The 14,189-nt window shown below is 43.7% G+C and overlaps 1 protein-coding gene and 1 pseudogene across 2 annotated transcripts in view; one reads left to right on the top strand and one right to left on the bottom strand.

The window, feature by feature from the left end:
- Nucleotides 1–10,567, top strand: part of LOC129814355 (putative RNA polymerase II subunit B1 CTD phosphatase rpap2) — a 30,143-nt gene extending 19,576 nt beyond the window's left edge. Inside the window, exons 1-12 of one of the 2 annotated variants that reach the window (XM_055867445.1) lie at nucleotides 136–205; nucleotides 471–519; nucleotides 4,571–4,685; nucleotides 4,936–5,034; nucleotides 5,138–5,203; nucleotides 5,316–5,404; nucleotides 5,543–5,578; nucleotides 5,852–6,956; nucleotides 7,391–7,476; nucleotides 7,702–7,782; nucleotides 8,578–8,646; nucleotides 9,886–10,567. In XM_055867445.1, coding sequence (XP_055723420.1) covers nucleotides 151–205; nucleotides 471–519; nucleotides 4,571–4,685; nucleotides 4,936–5,034; nucleotides 5,138–5,203; nucleotides 5,316–5,404; nucleotides 5,543–5,578; nucleotides 5,852–6,956; nucleotides 7,391–7,476; nucleotides 7,702–7,782; nucleotides 8,578–8,646; nucleotides 9,886–10,069 — 2,034 coding nt within the window. In that variant the 5' untranslated portion in view covers nucleotides 136–150 and the 3' untranslated portion in view covers nucleotides 10,070–10,567. Of the gene's footprint in view, nucleotides 1–135; nucleotides 206–470; nucleotides 520–4,570; nucleotides 4,686–4,935; nucleotides 5,035–5,137; nucleotides 5,204–5,315; nucleotides 5,405–5,542; nucleotides 5,579–5,851; nucleotides 6,957–7,390; nucleotides 7,477–7,701; nucleotides 7,783–8,577; nucleotides 8,647–9,885 lie in introns of those variants that run through there. The other variant, XM_055867444.1, reaches the window with a different exon arrangement.
- Nucleotides 10,568–11,300: 733 nt separating this feature from the next.
- LOC129813516 (zinc finger protein Gfi-1-like) lies at nucleotides 11,301–13,557 on the bottom strand (annotated as a pseudogene).
- Between the last annotated feature and the right edge of the window lie 632 nt (nucleotides 13,558–14,189).

Raw genomic sequence — 14,189 nt, 5'->3', positions numbered from 1 at the left:
CGTTCCATCTTCTCCCACTTGCCCGCCAGTGGACTTCCTCTCACTACCATATTTGGTAGTTAGTAGAAACGCCAACCGGATGCTTCACATTTATACATCCAGAGAAATGTCTGTCTCATTGTTCTATCTATGACAAAACATTTTACCAGCATGGAGAACGAGCCACGAAAAAGAGTCGCTCGCTCTTCAAAACCAGGCAAAAGGGGTTTGTTTTTATAAGATATCATCCGACCGTTATTAACATTGTGTTTAGATATTGTTGGGTCCTCAAAAAGTGATGGAAACGAAGCTATCGTTCTTTCAACTAACGTTACGGTTGTGTTTACGTAGCTCTAGCTAATTTAGCTAGCAAGCTGCAAATGCAACCATAGCATAACGTTAACTGGCTAACGTTACTTTTATGGGTAAATTACAGTATACAGCTATCTTCCTTATATGAGCACTGACACCTAATTTCACTTATTTGACAGATGGGAAGTGTGTCAAAGAAGCACAGGCCACAGCAGAGGAAGCAAGAAGGTATTTAACGTTAGCCTGGGTACCAGTCTCTTATGCTAGTTAGAGTGCCTTTAGAAATTATTCATACCGTTGACTTATTCCACATTTTGTTGTGTTACAGCCTAAATTCAAAATTGATTCAATATTTTTTTCTTCTCAATCATCTACACACAATACTGCATAATGACAAAGTCAAAACATGTTTTTTGACACTTTGTCAATTGTTTGAAAATTAAATACAGAAATAACTGTACATAAGTATTCCCACCCCTGAGTCAATACACGTTAGAATCACATTTGGCAACGATTACAGCTGTGAGTCTTTCTGGGTAAGTCTCTTAAGAGCTTTGCACACCTGGATTGTAAGATATTTGCACATTATTCTTTAAATAATTGTTCAAGCTCTGTCAAGTTGGTTGTTGATAATCGCTAAACAGCCATTTTCAAGCAGATTTATGTCAACTGTAACTAGGCCACTGAAGGACATTCAATGTCATCTTGGTAAGCATTCCAGCGTATATTTGGCCTTGTTTTAGGTTAATGTCCTGCTGGAAGATGAATTTGTCTCCCAGTGTCTGCTAGAAAGCAGACTGAACCAGGATTTCCTTGAGGATTTAGCCTGTGCTTAGCACTATTACGTTTCTCCTTATTGTTTTTATTTTTGTACTTTTTACCCATTTTTCTCCCCAATTTTCGTGATATCCAATTGGTAGTTGGTACAGTCTTGTCCCATCGCTGCAACTCCCCTATGGACTCAGGAGAGGCGAAGGTCGAGAGCCATGCGTCCTCCGCAACATGTCCCCGCCAAGCCGCACTGCTTCTTGACACACTAATCGCTTAACCCAAAAGCCAGCCGCACCAATGTGTTGGAGGAAACACCGTCCAGCTGGTGACCAAAGTCAGCTTGCAGGTGCCCTGCCCGTCTTAGACCACTGCGACACTCGGGGGGGCGTTTGTCCTTATTTTGAATTGAAGCTATACAGAGTTGGTTACAATTCCAATTTTATCCTCCCAGAAGAGGCAGCATCTGTATTACAGTAAATAATATTGCTAAACTCCAATGTACTGATAGAGGATAAACCAATTGTCTTGGAGAGAATGTATAAGAAAGGTATCATGTTTATGAATGACATTGTAAACAACGAGGGTAGAATTATGTCATGCAACCAATTAATTCAGGTGTATGGACATATTGTTGTAACTTTAATGGGTTACAGAGTTACTGTTTAAGTTAATTCATCGAGCTCTATGTAAAGATATTTGTAATTGTATTAGAATTTGTGTGTTGGAGGTTGAGAGAACTACATACATATTTTGTTGTATTGAATTACGCTTTTCACTGCAAGTTCCAGAATGCCTTGCGGCAGGAAGTAGAGAGAGAACGTGCTACTTAAGTGCAATTGACAAGTGATTATCTTGACCTTTTCGCTAGAAACTCATTATTCATTGTTCTGTAGAATCTAAGGTTTGTAAATGTAACGTGCACAAGTATTATTACTAAAAGAAGCTTTCAAATCAAACCCGACGTCCCGAGTCATTACTTTGAAGATAGTTATTCTAAAACATATATGCTCAATACAAAATAATAACCAACTCATCCCAGCCACAAAAATGGAAAAGGCAATTACTTAAAAAAGGAATTAATTAGTTTGTCTGCCACCAATATTTTTTTTAATATAAATCGTAAAATGTATCAGTTTCACTTACGGTCTAGAGGGTTAACAACTATGCCACATAAAATGCAAGATATTTGTCCCAATACCATGGCATCGGGTTTATGAACTGATATACAAAGCAACAACTGATGAATCAATTCACTCTTTTCAATTTAAGCTGTTATATAACATTTTCATTACAAAAATAATGCTCAGTATATGGGGTGTTCAACAGTCAGACCGGTGCAGAGTCTGCCTTGTGGAACCAGAATCAATAGAGCATCTCTTTTGGTACTGTCCATCGCTGTCTTGTTTTTGGAGTCAGGTCCAGGAATGGTTGTTATGCCATTATATCAGGGTGTGGTTGGACCTGCAAACTGAATTGCTGGGGGATTTGAACGACCAGAGTCGGTCAACAAGAAATATCATTGTGCTCTTGGGTAGAATGTTTATTTTTGGGGCAATTTCGGCAGACATGTTGCAGATAGGGAGGTTCAAGTCCCTAATGAGACACCATGGTATAATGGAGGAATGTATTGCAGAAGGAAATGGTAGGATGGGGATTTACTGGGGAAGATGGGTTGACCTGTGGCTGTCTGACGGGTGGAATTGATATATACACGTGTAAAAAATGTTGAGGTCCTCCAATCAGGGGTGAGCATGGGATTATTGTATGTTTTTCTTTTTGTTATTTACAGTGCATTCAGAAAGTATTCAGACCCCTTGACTTTTTAAACATTTTGTTACGTTACAGGCTTATTCTAAAATGTATTAAATAGTTATTTTTTTCTCGTCAATCAATACGCAATACCCCATAATGATGAAGCAAAAACAGGTTTTTAGAAATGTTTGCACATCTGAAATATCACATTTACATACATTTTCAGACACTTTACTCCGTACTTTGTTGAGGCACTTTTGGCAGCGATTACAGCCTCAAGTCTTCTTGGGTATGATGCTAAAAGCTTGGCACAGCTGTATTTGGAGATTATTTATTTATTACCATAAAGGTCTGATTGGCAGAGTGCTGCAGAGATGGTTGTCCTTCTGGAAGGTTCTTCCATCTCCACAGAGGAACTCTGGAGCTCTGTCAGAGTGATCATCGGGTTCTTGGTTAACTCCCTGACCAAGGCCCTTTTCCCCGATTTGCTCAGTTTGGCCGGGCTGCCAGCTCTAGGAAGAGTCTTGGTGGTTCCAAACTTCTTCCATTTAAGAATGATCCTACCCATAACATGATGCAGCCACCACTGTGCTTGAAAATATGAAGTGGTACTCTGTAATGTGTTGTATTGGATTTTCCCCAAACATAACACTTTGTATTCAGGACAAAAAGTGAATTGCTTTGTCACATTTTTTGGAGTATTACTTTAGTGCCTTGTTGCAAACAGGATGCATGTTTTGGAATATTTGTATTCTGTACATGCTTCCTTTTCACTCTGGCAATTAGGCTAGTATTGTGGAGTAACTACAATGTTGTTGATCCATCCTCAGTTTTCTCTTCTCATAGCCATTAAACTCTGTAACTGTTTTAAAGTCACCATTGGCCTCATTGTGAAATCCCTGAGCGGTTTCCTTCCTCTCCGTCAACTGAGTTAGGAAGGACACCTGTATCTTTGTAGTGACTGGGTGTATTGATACACCATCCAAAGTGTAATTAATAACTTCACCATGTTCAAAGGGATATTCAACGTCTGCTTTTTTTATTTTTAACCATCAACCAGTAGGTGCCTTTTTCGTGGATGCGTTGGAAAACCTCCCTGGGCTTTGTGGTTGAATCTGTGTTTGAAATTCACTGCTCTACTGGGGGACCTTACAATAACCTGTATGTGTGGGGTACTGAGCTGAGGTAGTCATTCAAAAATCATGTAAAACACTTATTGTACAGTTAGTCCATATAATTTATTACTCCTGAACTTATTTAAGCTTGCCATAACAAAGGGGTGGAATACTTATTGACTCAAGACATTTTCAGCTTTTCATTTGTAATCAATTTGTAAACAATCCTAAAAACATAATTCCACTTTGACATTGTGTCCTGGCCTACACACAAGGCCCCATAATCTCAGTTGTATTTATTTTACGTTTAGGCTGTAACACAACAAAATGTGGGAAAAGCGTGTGAGTACTTTCTGAAGACACTGAACAACCACGCCTTGTCATGCCAAACAATTTGTCAATATGACACGGAGTACAAGGAGTGGCATGTTAACACAAAACGGGTCTGGATTTCAGGCTAATATGACATCAGTGGATCCCAAACATATGAAGGTTGCTGTTGTCTTCACATTTTTTGGGGTTGAATGCCGTTGCCAATGTTGCTGGACTCCCATTTGTGACCAGTCTTTGTCCCTGATATGGTCATGCGTCTCTCTGACTGTGGCGCTGACTGCGTAGAACCCCTGTCTCCCTAACCCCAGGAGAGAGGCAGTGAGGGACACCCTGAGAGAGAAGCTGGATCTGGAGAAGAGGGCTCTGCAGGTGGTGGAGCGTCTCTTGGAGGACAGCGTAGCAGACGACTTCCTGGTTGACTGTGTGAGTACCTCCTATGGTCAATACTGCAGGGTGATCTGTGGGTAAAACGGTGACTGCGAATGAATGAAGCACTCAGTTGGAGCGGTTCCAGTCTTGTGAATTAGAAGAGGATCTGTGACCTTGTGGAAAGATTCACAGTCACTGTCCATAGATATCAGTTGATGGAGGAGCGCGGCATTGTTATTTTGAGGTGTTGTGGGGGCATCTGCCATGTGTTCATGATGTTTCTTTCAATGTCCTTGATTTGCAGGCAAGGTTGATCACTGCTGCCAATTACAAAGACACAGTTGAGGAGAGGTCCATTGTGAAGCTGTGCGGTTATCCTGTCTGTTCAAACAAACTGGGCAAGGTAAGGTTTTGTGTATTTCTAAAGGGCTTTACCTTTTTATTACCTGTCTTCCAGTTCATGATTGGTCAGAACTAACATATTCGTTTTTTTTTTTTCTTACTAGGTCTCCACTCAACAGTTCAAAATTTCCACCAAAACCAATAAAGTCTATGACATCACGGAACGCAAGGTAAGTGCTCAGTCAGACACGGAGTCAGATACTTTGTTGTGTTGTGCCCAGCACCGCGAAAGAACGTGACTGACGTAAGACCGAAACGCGGCCCTTTCCCCCTCTGACCCAGAGCTTCTGCAGTAACTTCTGCTACAAAGCCTCCAAGTCCTTTGAGCTGCAGATATCAAAGAGCCCTCTGTGGCTGAGGCAGCACGAGAGGTAAGCCTGCACTGTTTTACTTCAGCATATATATATATATATATATATATATATATATCTCTATCAGTGCTGAGGTAGGCAGCCATTTTTATTAGGTCCAAATTTGACCTAAACGTTAACTCCTCTCGTCATTTGCAGCCCCCCAGATGTGAAATTAATGAAGAAAGGAGATGGGTATGTACATAACTTTTTCCCACAATGTCATTCAGTCTGGATGAATTGATACGATGTGAAGCTGTCATTCAACTGATTTAGAAGGTTTGGATGGATGGATAGGTATCGATCCATTTATCAAATCCATTCCTCAATCGTTTACGGCATAAAAATGCAATAATTTGCAGACTGTGAACATCACTTTTTTTTTTAAACTACGGAACCATGGATATATCGATTGAGTGATTTGCTTGAGTGACTGACTTCCCCCGGATTCCCTCTCCCTCTGTTTAGCGGTAGCACCGGAGAGGAGGTGAGGCTGGCTGAGAGGCGTCTCAGAGAGGACGATGTGGAGAACCCCCTTCCCTTGGACTTCATGTCCCCCGAGGCCCCAGAGGACCCCAGGCGCTCCCCTACAGCCGGCCACAGCGACGACAGCGATGCAGAACACGACTTTGTCTCAAGCGTGGTCTCCCAGCGACGGGGACCCAGGGTGCACTGGGGCGATCTGCCCAAGCGCACCGCCGAAAGGCAGGGTAGGGAACCTGGAGAGGGGGAGGACAAGGAGAGAAGGTCGGGAGGGAAGGACACAACGGTGCCCAAGCAAATACAAACAAACGAGGCGGAAGACAAGGAGGAGGAGAATACAGAAGAATCACAGAAAGCACAAAGGAAGCCAAGCAATGGCACAGATGGACACCAACAGCACACCACAGATACGAACCACCAGAGTGAGCAGCAATCTTTCCTGGGAGAGAGAGGCTCGCCAGAGGGCCAGTCTATGGAGGAAGCCGCAGAGCTATTGAGCCAAGTTACAATACAGGATCGAGACCCAGCCACAGCTACGTCTCCTGCACTAACAGCCTGCAGTGTACAGAATCAAGACCCAGCTCCAAACCGCAGTCCACAGGGAGACCCAGCACAGCCCACCCAGCCTGGCATCAACATCACCCAGGTGGGCATGAGCAGGAGGGGAGCCCAGGGGCTCCGGGGGCTCCTCAAATGCCACGAAGCCGGGACTAAACCTGTCTCTGTCCGGCTGAACCTTATAGAAGGCCTAAGGAGGACCTTCACTGAATGGATGACTGAGGAGACTATGAAGTTCCTATATGGCCCAGACCACTTTAGTAAAACACTGATAGAAACAAAGGAGGAGGAGAAGGAGAAGGAAGAGGAGCTAGATGAAGATGACTTGGAGGACATTGTGAAGGATGGTGGGGAGGAACGTGACACTGACTCCCAAGGGGGTCCAGGAAGGCCCTCGGCCCCGGCCCCAGACTACGACACCCTACGCAGGGAGACAGAGGAGATGGGGTTGAGGGTGAGGGAGTTCTACAAAGGGACGAAGGAAGTCCAGCGGGTGTCAGGGAAACAACATACCAGAGACGAAGACTCAGATGTGAGTGGGGGAGGAGTGTATTGCAAGTGTCCAGATGGGGGCACTCTGTATAAGCATTGTAGAGATGTGACATGAAACTATCTCCTGTCTGTCTCTCTGTGTCTCTCTCTCTGTGTCTCTCTCTTTGTCTCTCGCTCTCTCTTCTTCTCTGTCTCTCTGTGTCTCTGTCTCTCTGTGTCTCTCTGTGTCTCTGTGTCTCTCTCTGTGTCTCTGTCTCTCTCTCTGTGTCTCTCTCTGTGTGTCTCTCTCTATCTCTCTCTATCTCTGTGTGTCTCTCTATCTCTGTGTGTCTTTGTCTCTGTCTCTTTCTGTGTCTCTCTCTTTGTCTCTGTATCTTGCTCTCTCTCTCTGTGTCTTTGTCCCTGTGTGTCTCTGTCTCTCTCTCTGTGTCGGTCTGTCTCACTCACTCATTGTATTCCTATCCTCCTCTCCAGAACCAGGGTGGGGCACTCCCGTTGGTTGACTCCCATTCCCAGCACCTCATCCAGAAACGGATTACGGTGGAGAAGCTCACTAAAGGGTGTGTGTGTCTGTATAAAAACACTGCAACGGTTTTCAAAGTGCAAAGAACTGGGTTTCTGCGCTCAATATATGTTCAGCCGATGTGCTGACAATTGACAAACAGCAATATTACAGAAGCATTGAAGAGGACTCAGCCTTAAAGCTGGGTGAATGTAACTTAGCGTCTCCACATATGAAGAAAGTGAACAAAGTTGTTTTGTCTGTTTCTCTTTGCGGTCCGAAGCCTGAGAGACATCGTGGGCCCTCTGCGTCTCACCATGACTGACGTCTCCAGTGACCTCAACAGGCTGGTCAGAACCTTCAGGTCAGCGCCAGTGTGACCTTTTAACACACCTTCTCCAACGTCTGGAACTTTGTAGACTGGAACGTTGTACAGTCAGTATTTTACCTGGGCCTGTATTCATAAACCATAACAAAGTAGAAGTGGTGATCTAGGATCAGTTTTGCTCTTTTATATCATAATGAATAAGATGACATGGACTGGGGGGGGCTGTTCCTAGATCAGCACTCCTAATATGAGACACTGTGAATAGGGGCCCTTGTATTTATGGAGAAGTTATGTGGTATCAAGGCTTCCAAGGACTGCGTGGACTTTCTGGGGTGCCCCAAATGGGCCAGAAGTGAACTCTTCTCCTGTCATGGGCACTAACTGGGCTCTGATTGGCTGATTTTTAGGTGCTGTCAACAGGAAGTGGTGATTGGCTGAGTGCTATTGACTTCCTGTAGCTCTTTTTTTTTATTTTATTGAATAGCGTACCACTTGTCACACCTTTAGTGAGAGGCCTGTTTCCAGGAATTCACCACTAGCTGCTGTGTCCTGCTGGAACGGCCCCCTGAGCTCCAACAACAAACTGTCATATCAATCAACTATAATTGTTTTGTCTGTATGATTTTGTCTCTGACATATGGTTGGACTTCATGGTGATTTGGACTGCCGAGTTGAAGGAAAGGCCAGATATTTTGACTTGTTTTTGTTTTATGGAGAATCATCGTGTTGTCAGGCCTAAAGGCACTACTCATTTCTCTCAGCTTCTCAAAACCTGTGCTGTTTTTTATAGATGATTTATTTTACTGTACTGTCTCTTTATTTCCATGGCAGATTTACAAACACCAACATCATCCACAAAGGCCCAGAGTGGACCCTGATTGCGGTGGTGCTCCTCCATTTGTAAGTGCACCTTCCCTTGTGTGTGTTTGTCCTGTTGCAGGAACAGCTGGAGAGCCTAGGCCTCTGTGGGATCAGTACAGAGGAAACCAGGGAGAGAGAGAGAAATCCCTGGAGGAACACCCTCTCAACAAACCCTACCTAGAGGGATTTATCTGTGTGTGTGTGTGTCCAGGGTGCACGGCAGAGAAGTGTGTGTTCTTTTGGATGTCCTCTTTGATAGATCTCAAACAATGTGGAAGTCAACCTGTTAAAAAGTATAATTTCTTTTATCAACAAATGAATAGAATGTGTACATTATTCTGAAAAACGCATACACAGGCCCTCATAGATGCAGCAACGCAAAGGTTTACGTGTGTGTGCGCATGCATGTTTATGGTGGCCTTTGATATATACACACACAGTGCGGTATACAGTACATGGCACTCTCTGGTTTATGGCATCTCTAATCTACAGTGTTTGCGTGCCCTTGCGTTGTTTGCCCTGTGCCAGGTGGCATGTGTGTGTGTGTGCCACTTCCCCGGGCAGGGGCGTGAGCCTAGCAGGCGCTGTGCGGGACAGTTCCATGCTGCTCCCGTTTGTGTACACACAGACACCTCTCTGCCTTACCTCATCCACCAGATCCGTGATGCAGCAGCCAGGGACGACGACACACACACAGGCAGGCCCTGGGAAACATTCCACCCCACCCCTAGCAGACCCACTGTGTGCACCCCCCTGATTTTATAGATGTCAAAATAAATGGGGGGGGGGGGGGGGTGCTGCTATCTTGACCTAATATTACCCGATCTACTAAAGAGGTCTTGATCCAGTCCTGTAGTCGCTGACTAGTAAAGCAACACGCCCTATCGAGTAAGACGCTGACGAAACTGACGGCTCACAACGATTTGAAAGTGGCGCTGCTCTCAGGCGCAGTTTGGTTTCAACTGACTCACAATGTCTGTTACTTAGCCCTGAGCATTAAGACGCGGCCGTAATAAGACGCCTACGAGAGAGACTCTTATGAACACGTCTTACGTTGCGTGATAAGCTCATCGTAAAGCATTATACCTGTTCACAAGGCAATGCGGTGGATTTCCAGTCGCTCCCAAATCCTGGTCAGTGGTGCCCTGAAATCTTTAAAAACATGTGCATTTCGCTGTTGATGAGATTTCTGAAAATGGTCACGTTATCCCTACTGCCATCTAGAAGTCTTGTACTTCTTCTTCTTCTTTCCCTGACCATGTTGCGTTTGTTTTGCAGGTTATCAGAGGTGTCCCCGGTGGTGCGGGAGGCCCTGGAGAGGCCGGCCTCAGTCGATTACCTCTCTACTCTGATGCAGGAGCTCCTACTGCTGGACCAGGACCTGCAGAGCCTGGTCCAGCTACTCAGAACCGCAGAGCTCTGTCCACACGAGCACACAGAGAAACGGCAGACAAATCAATGAAAGTATTCTTCTTCTGGACAACATTTTCCCCTTTTATAAGAACTGCGGGGAGACGTCAGTCCGGTTATCCTTTTTACTTGTCTTTGTTGCTTTTTCGGTTTTGTTGATTTCTATTTGATTGATTGTGTTCTATTATTGAGAATTAAGAGTCAAATAATGACTTTCGTCTTCTCCCGGGCAATGTACAGTGCTCGATGTGGTTGTAGTTCTCTGAAATGAAGACCGTGTAGGCATACCGTATCACTGAATAGGCTTGTTTTCAAACATAAATTCTTACACTTGTGCGTAGTTGAGTGAATCTGTTGATGCTGTAAATGTTTAAATCAAATCTTTAAAGTGACAAGCCTCTGATGTTTAACCCTGTGCCTCTATACAACCAAATCAAATCACACTCAGGTTTTACACTTTGTCTAAAAACGTCATGTGTTGTGGACTATATTGCCTAACTGTAAGAGGATGGTGCAATAAAAGTGATGCTGTTTCTCCCAACTTCCTTAACATGAAGTTTATGTCATTTCATCTGTTCCAAGTGTGTTAACAAAGTGTGTCTGATAATATTTGCTTTGGACCAGGTAGCTCGCACGAATGGGAAATGAACGTGAATCATTTTATTTGATTCAAACATTTTAGGATCATGCAGACATATCCTAGTAGTTCTGAAGCATTTTGCTTGTAGGCCTTGAGTTAAATATGTTAATTTTGTTGGTGTGATTATTCATTTTTTCCCCCTTGTTTATTTCAAGAATGTGTTGATACAGAAGGTTTTGACAATTCCACTGCACCACCTTCATTCAACTCACTGACAGGCCTATTAAGAATATACATATTTTAGCATGTTTGGTTTAGATTACTGCACTTTTGAACTTAAGCCCTTTTATGTTTTACAAAAGATAAGGGGCCATTAAAATTGTATATTGGATTTTGTTACACACTAAAAATTATAGTGTGACAGTGTTATAATTTAAGCTGGAATAGAATGGGCATTGATTAATATGACATTTTCACAAATAGCCTACTAGGTATTAAATTGCTGAGTAGTATTGCATTTAATCGTTTTTTTCTGCTAGGGAAGAAAACAAGAAAAATTAATAAGCACAACTATAAATAGGCCTAGTTGGGCATCACAACCAACACTTCTAAATCGTGTATTTTATGTTGTGTAAAATGTTAAAGACAATTTGGCCTATTAACAATACTAGTATCCTCCACACAATTTTTGCTGTTCAGTTTATCATTTAAATCAATGTTGTGTATCCTTGTGCCTCCTCAGATCCACTTTCCGTTGGAATCCCTTGACGCAGAGGTCGCAGCAGAACGGTTTATAGCCGGTGTGCTTGCGGCTGTGCGTGATGAGGTTGGAGCTCTGACTGAAGGCCTTCCCGCATACCTGGCACTTGTGCGGTTTCTCACCTGATAATGTAAACAAACACGTTGCATTATGAAAGTGTCCATTTGAGTTCTCCATATTGAAGTGTTGTGACTGTTTTCGTGCGTAATTATACGTGTCCATTTGAGCTCTCAATATTGATGTGCTGTTATTCTCGCAATTGTCCGACTTAGAAACTTAATATGTTAACTTTTTGTTTGGTTGACACTTTTGAATAATAGGCTAATACAAAACGGTGTATATCATTTTTTTTTAAATAATGATCGTATTTTTTGTGGCGGGAGCGTAATCTCTCACCTGTATGGATGAAGGTGTGTTTCTTCATGTCCGACTTCTGATGGAATCTCTTCCCGCAGTACTGACAGGGGTAGGGGCGCGTGTCCGAGTGGATGAGCAGGTGCGTGGACAGCGTGGACGATCGCTTGAAGCTTTTGCAACAGATTTTGCAGTCGAAGCTCCTCTCCTGAGAATCAGGTAAGATGTGAGAAAGTCAAGTATATGAGAGTCTGACTTGTTGCCATCTACAATTTAGGATTTCGTTTTGTTGTTTTTTTACAAATACGGAGGCATTTGAGCCCTAATTACCTGTGAGTGAACGGCTTTATGTTGTTCCAAGCTCACTGCGTGCCCAAATGTTTTCCAACACATTCCACAGGTGAAGGGTCGTGCTCCGCTGTGCGACCGACGGACGTGAACTTCCAACCCGTGCGGTGTCGAGAAGACCTTTTGGAGAAGATGAAAGCAATCATAGTTAAAAACCTACCAGATTGACGCCGAATGTTTTTATTAGTGGAAACCATCTCATTCAAATCGAACAATTTACCTTAGTATGCGTTATGGTGGAGGAGTATGGATAGGCTTACCTTGCAACACTTAATGCATTTGTACGATCTGCTTGGTTCTATACGGGAACAGATGATATCGGACTCAGACTTGATTTTAGAGACCTTGAGGTCCGAGTATAATTGGTCGGCGTCCCACATTTTATAGGTAGGGAACACCGTAGGCCCTAAATCCCGGTGAAATCCTGTGTGCGGGCCCCGCTGTGCGTAAATGGGGGAGTTGGAGGCACCATCCTCGGATCCATCGATACCCATCTGTGTGTCAGGCTCCAGAGTTGTGGAGAGATTGTGTTGGTATGTTCGCTGCACAAGGTGCCTGAGCTTGGAACCAGAGTAGGTAGTCCATGCATAAGGGCGGAATGGAATGGCGAAAGGTTGAGCGTTGTCTACTGACGGAGTGAAACATTGTTCCGAATCTGGAAAACATTTGGACTATATGAGTCACGTTTCCATATACTGTTTACGAAAATAGCCAATAAGGACTCAATAATACACCCTTTTATATGCAGGTAAAACCCCATGGGACAGGATGAAAAGTGATAAATATTAAAAGCTGGGGGACATTCTCAAATAACCATGCCTGGAGATGCATTGCGCATATGCGTAATGGTGATCAAGGACAGAGCAAAGATAGACATCACAACAGACTGTAAACACAGACCTTGTGATGCAGATGGAGATGGAGGGCGCATCCAGTAGTAGTCATAGTCCGGGAAGCGGTCGCACACGTTGCCTTCGCAGCTCAGCGGGAAGGTGGAGAACAGGTCAGCCGTGCGCACTAGATAGGACTCGGGGGAACGCTTGCCATGCTTATGAGCATCCTGTGCGTCACAGCTCCCTTCAACCTGCGGTTTGCGCTCTACAGTCTCAGAGAAAGCAAAGATTAGCACTTAGTTCAAGCTCATAATATCCGTCTCAGATTTATATTGTATTTGTGAATTCTAAAGTGAAACATAATACATTCCACGCGAATTTAGCGAAATGAGAATCGTATCATTACAGGTAGGTTTTTAAAACAAACGTAGGCTAATTATTCCTTGTGTGCGTAAAGGCTAATGGATAACAATTACGCATGACACTTATTCAAAGCACTGCAGCATCATAAATGGACGCACCTGCGCATATAAGGGATACATTAGTATCCAGTCTTATGTACTCATCATCCAGGTATCGGGGTTGGTGGTAGCTATGTGCCCGTTTACTCTTCACCAAAAATGACCTCGGCATGGTTACTGTTCGCTGCGTGACTCTCAAGGTCCCTGGTCACTTGTGATGAAATCCTCTCCGTCCACACCGCCTATTTTATCTCCGGAAAGATTTGAACACCATTGGTTGAAAAGGCACCTGCGCGTTTACAAGGTTTTGTGAGCATGTGAGGCAGGTGGCCAAAGGGACCACTGCCCCCCACGGTCTCCGTTTGTGATTGTAAACCACAACTTATTATATTTTCTAAAAATATAATTTAGAGAACATATAGTTGTTTCCTTTAATGGCAGGTGACATTTGCGTTGGTTCAGATGACATGATTCTATATGGTATATATTTTACCGTGGTTGGCGGGTTAAAATCGTTATAAACTTACTGGAACTTCCCCTTGACTACGCTATAATGTGGAATATTTAGACTATTTGTGACTGTTATGCCCCCAACCCTCCCTTCCACAAGGCCCATGTCGATGTAAGCGGATCCTGCGATACCTTCTCTCCTCAGAGCTCACCTGCGATGATATCCCATTAATGACACACGTGACTGTCCCTCTCCTTGAAGCAGCCTGCAAATGCGGACATGAGGTATCCCTTACAAGAGCATTTGTCAGTTAACGTGCTGGCTCATTCACTCGGATAGATCCAATAACTTCGTCCAAATGTATCATATCAAGAGCTTGGGACTG

This window comes from Salvelinus fontinalis, chromosome 17, assembly GCF_029448725.1.
Source record: "Salvelinus fontinalis isolate EN_2023a chromosome 17, ASM2944872v1, whole genome shotgun sequence".
In the NCBI taxonomy this organism is placed as follows: Eukaryota; Metazoa; Chordata; class Actinopteri; order Salmoniformes; family Salmonidae; genus Salvelinus; species Salvelinus fontinalis.
This window is presented reverse-complemented; position numbering and strand designations above follow the sequence as displayed.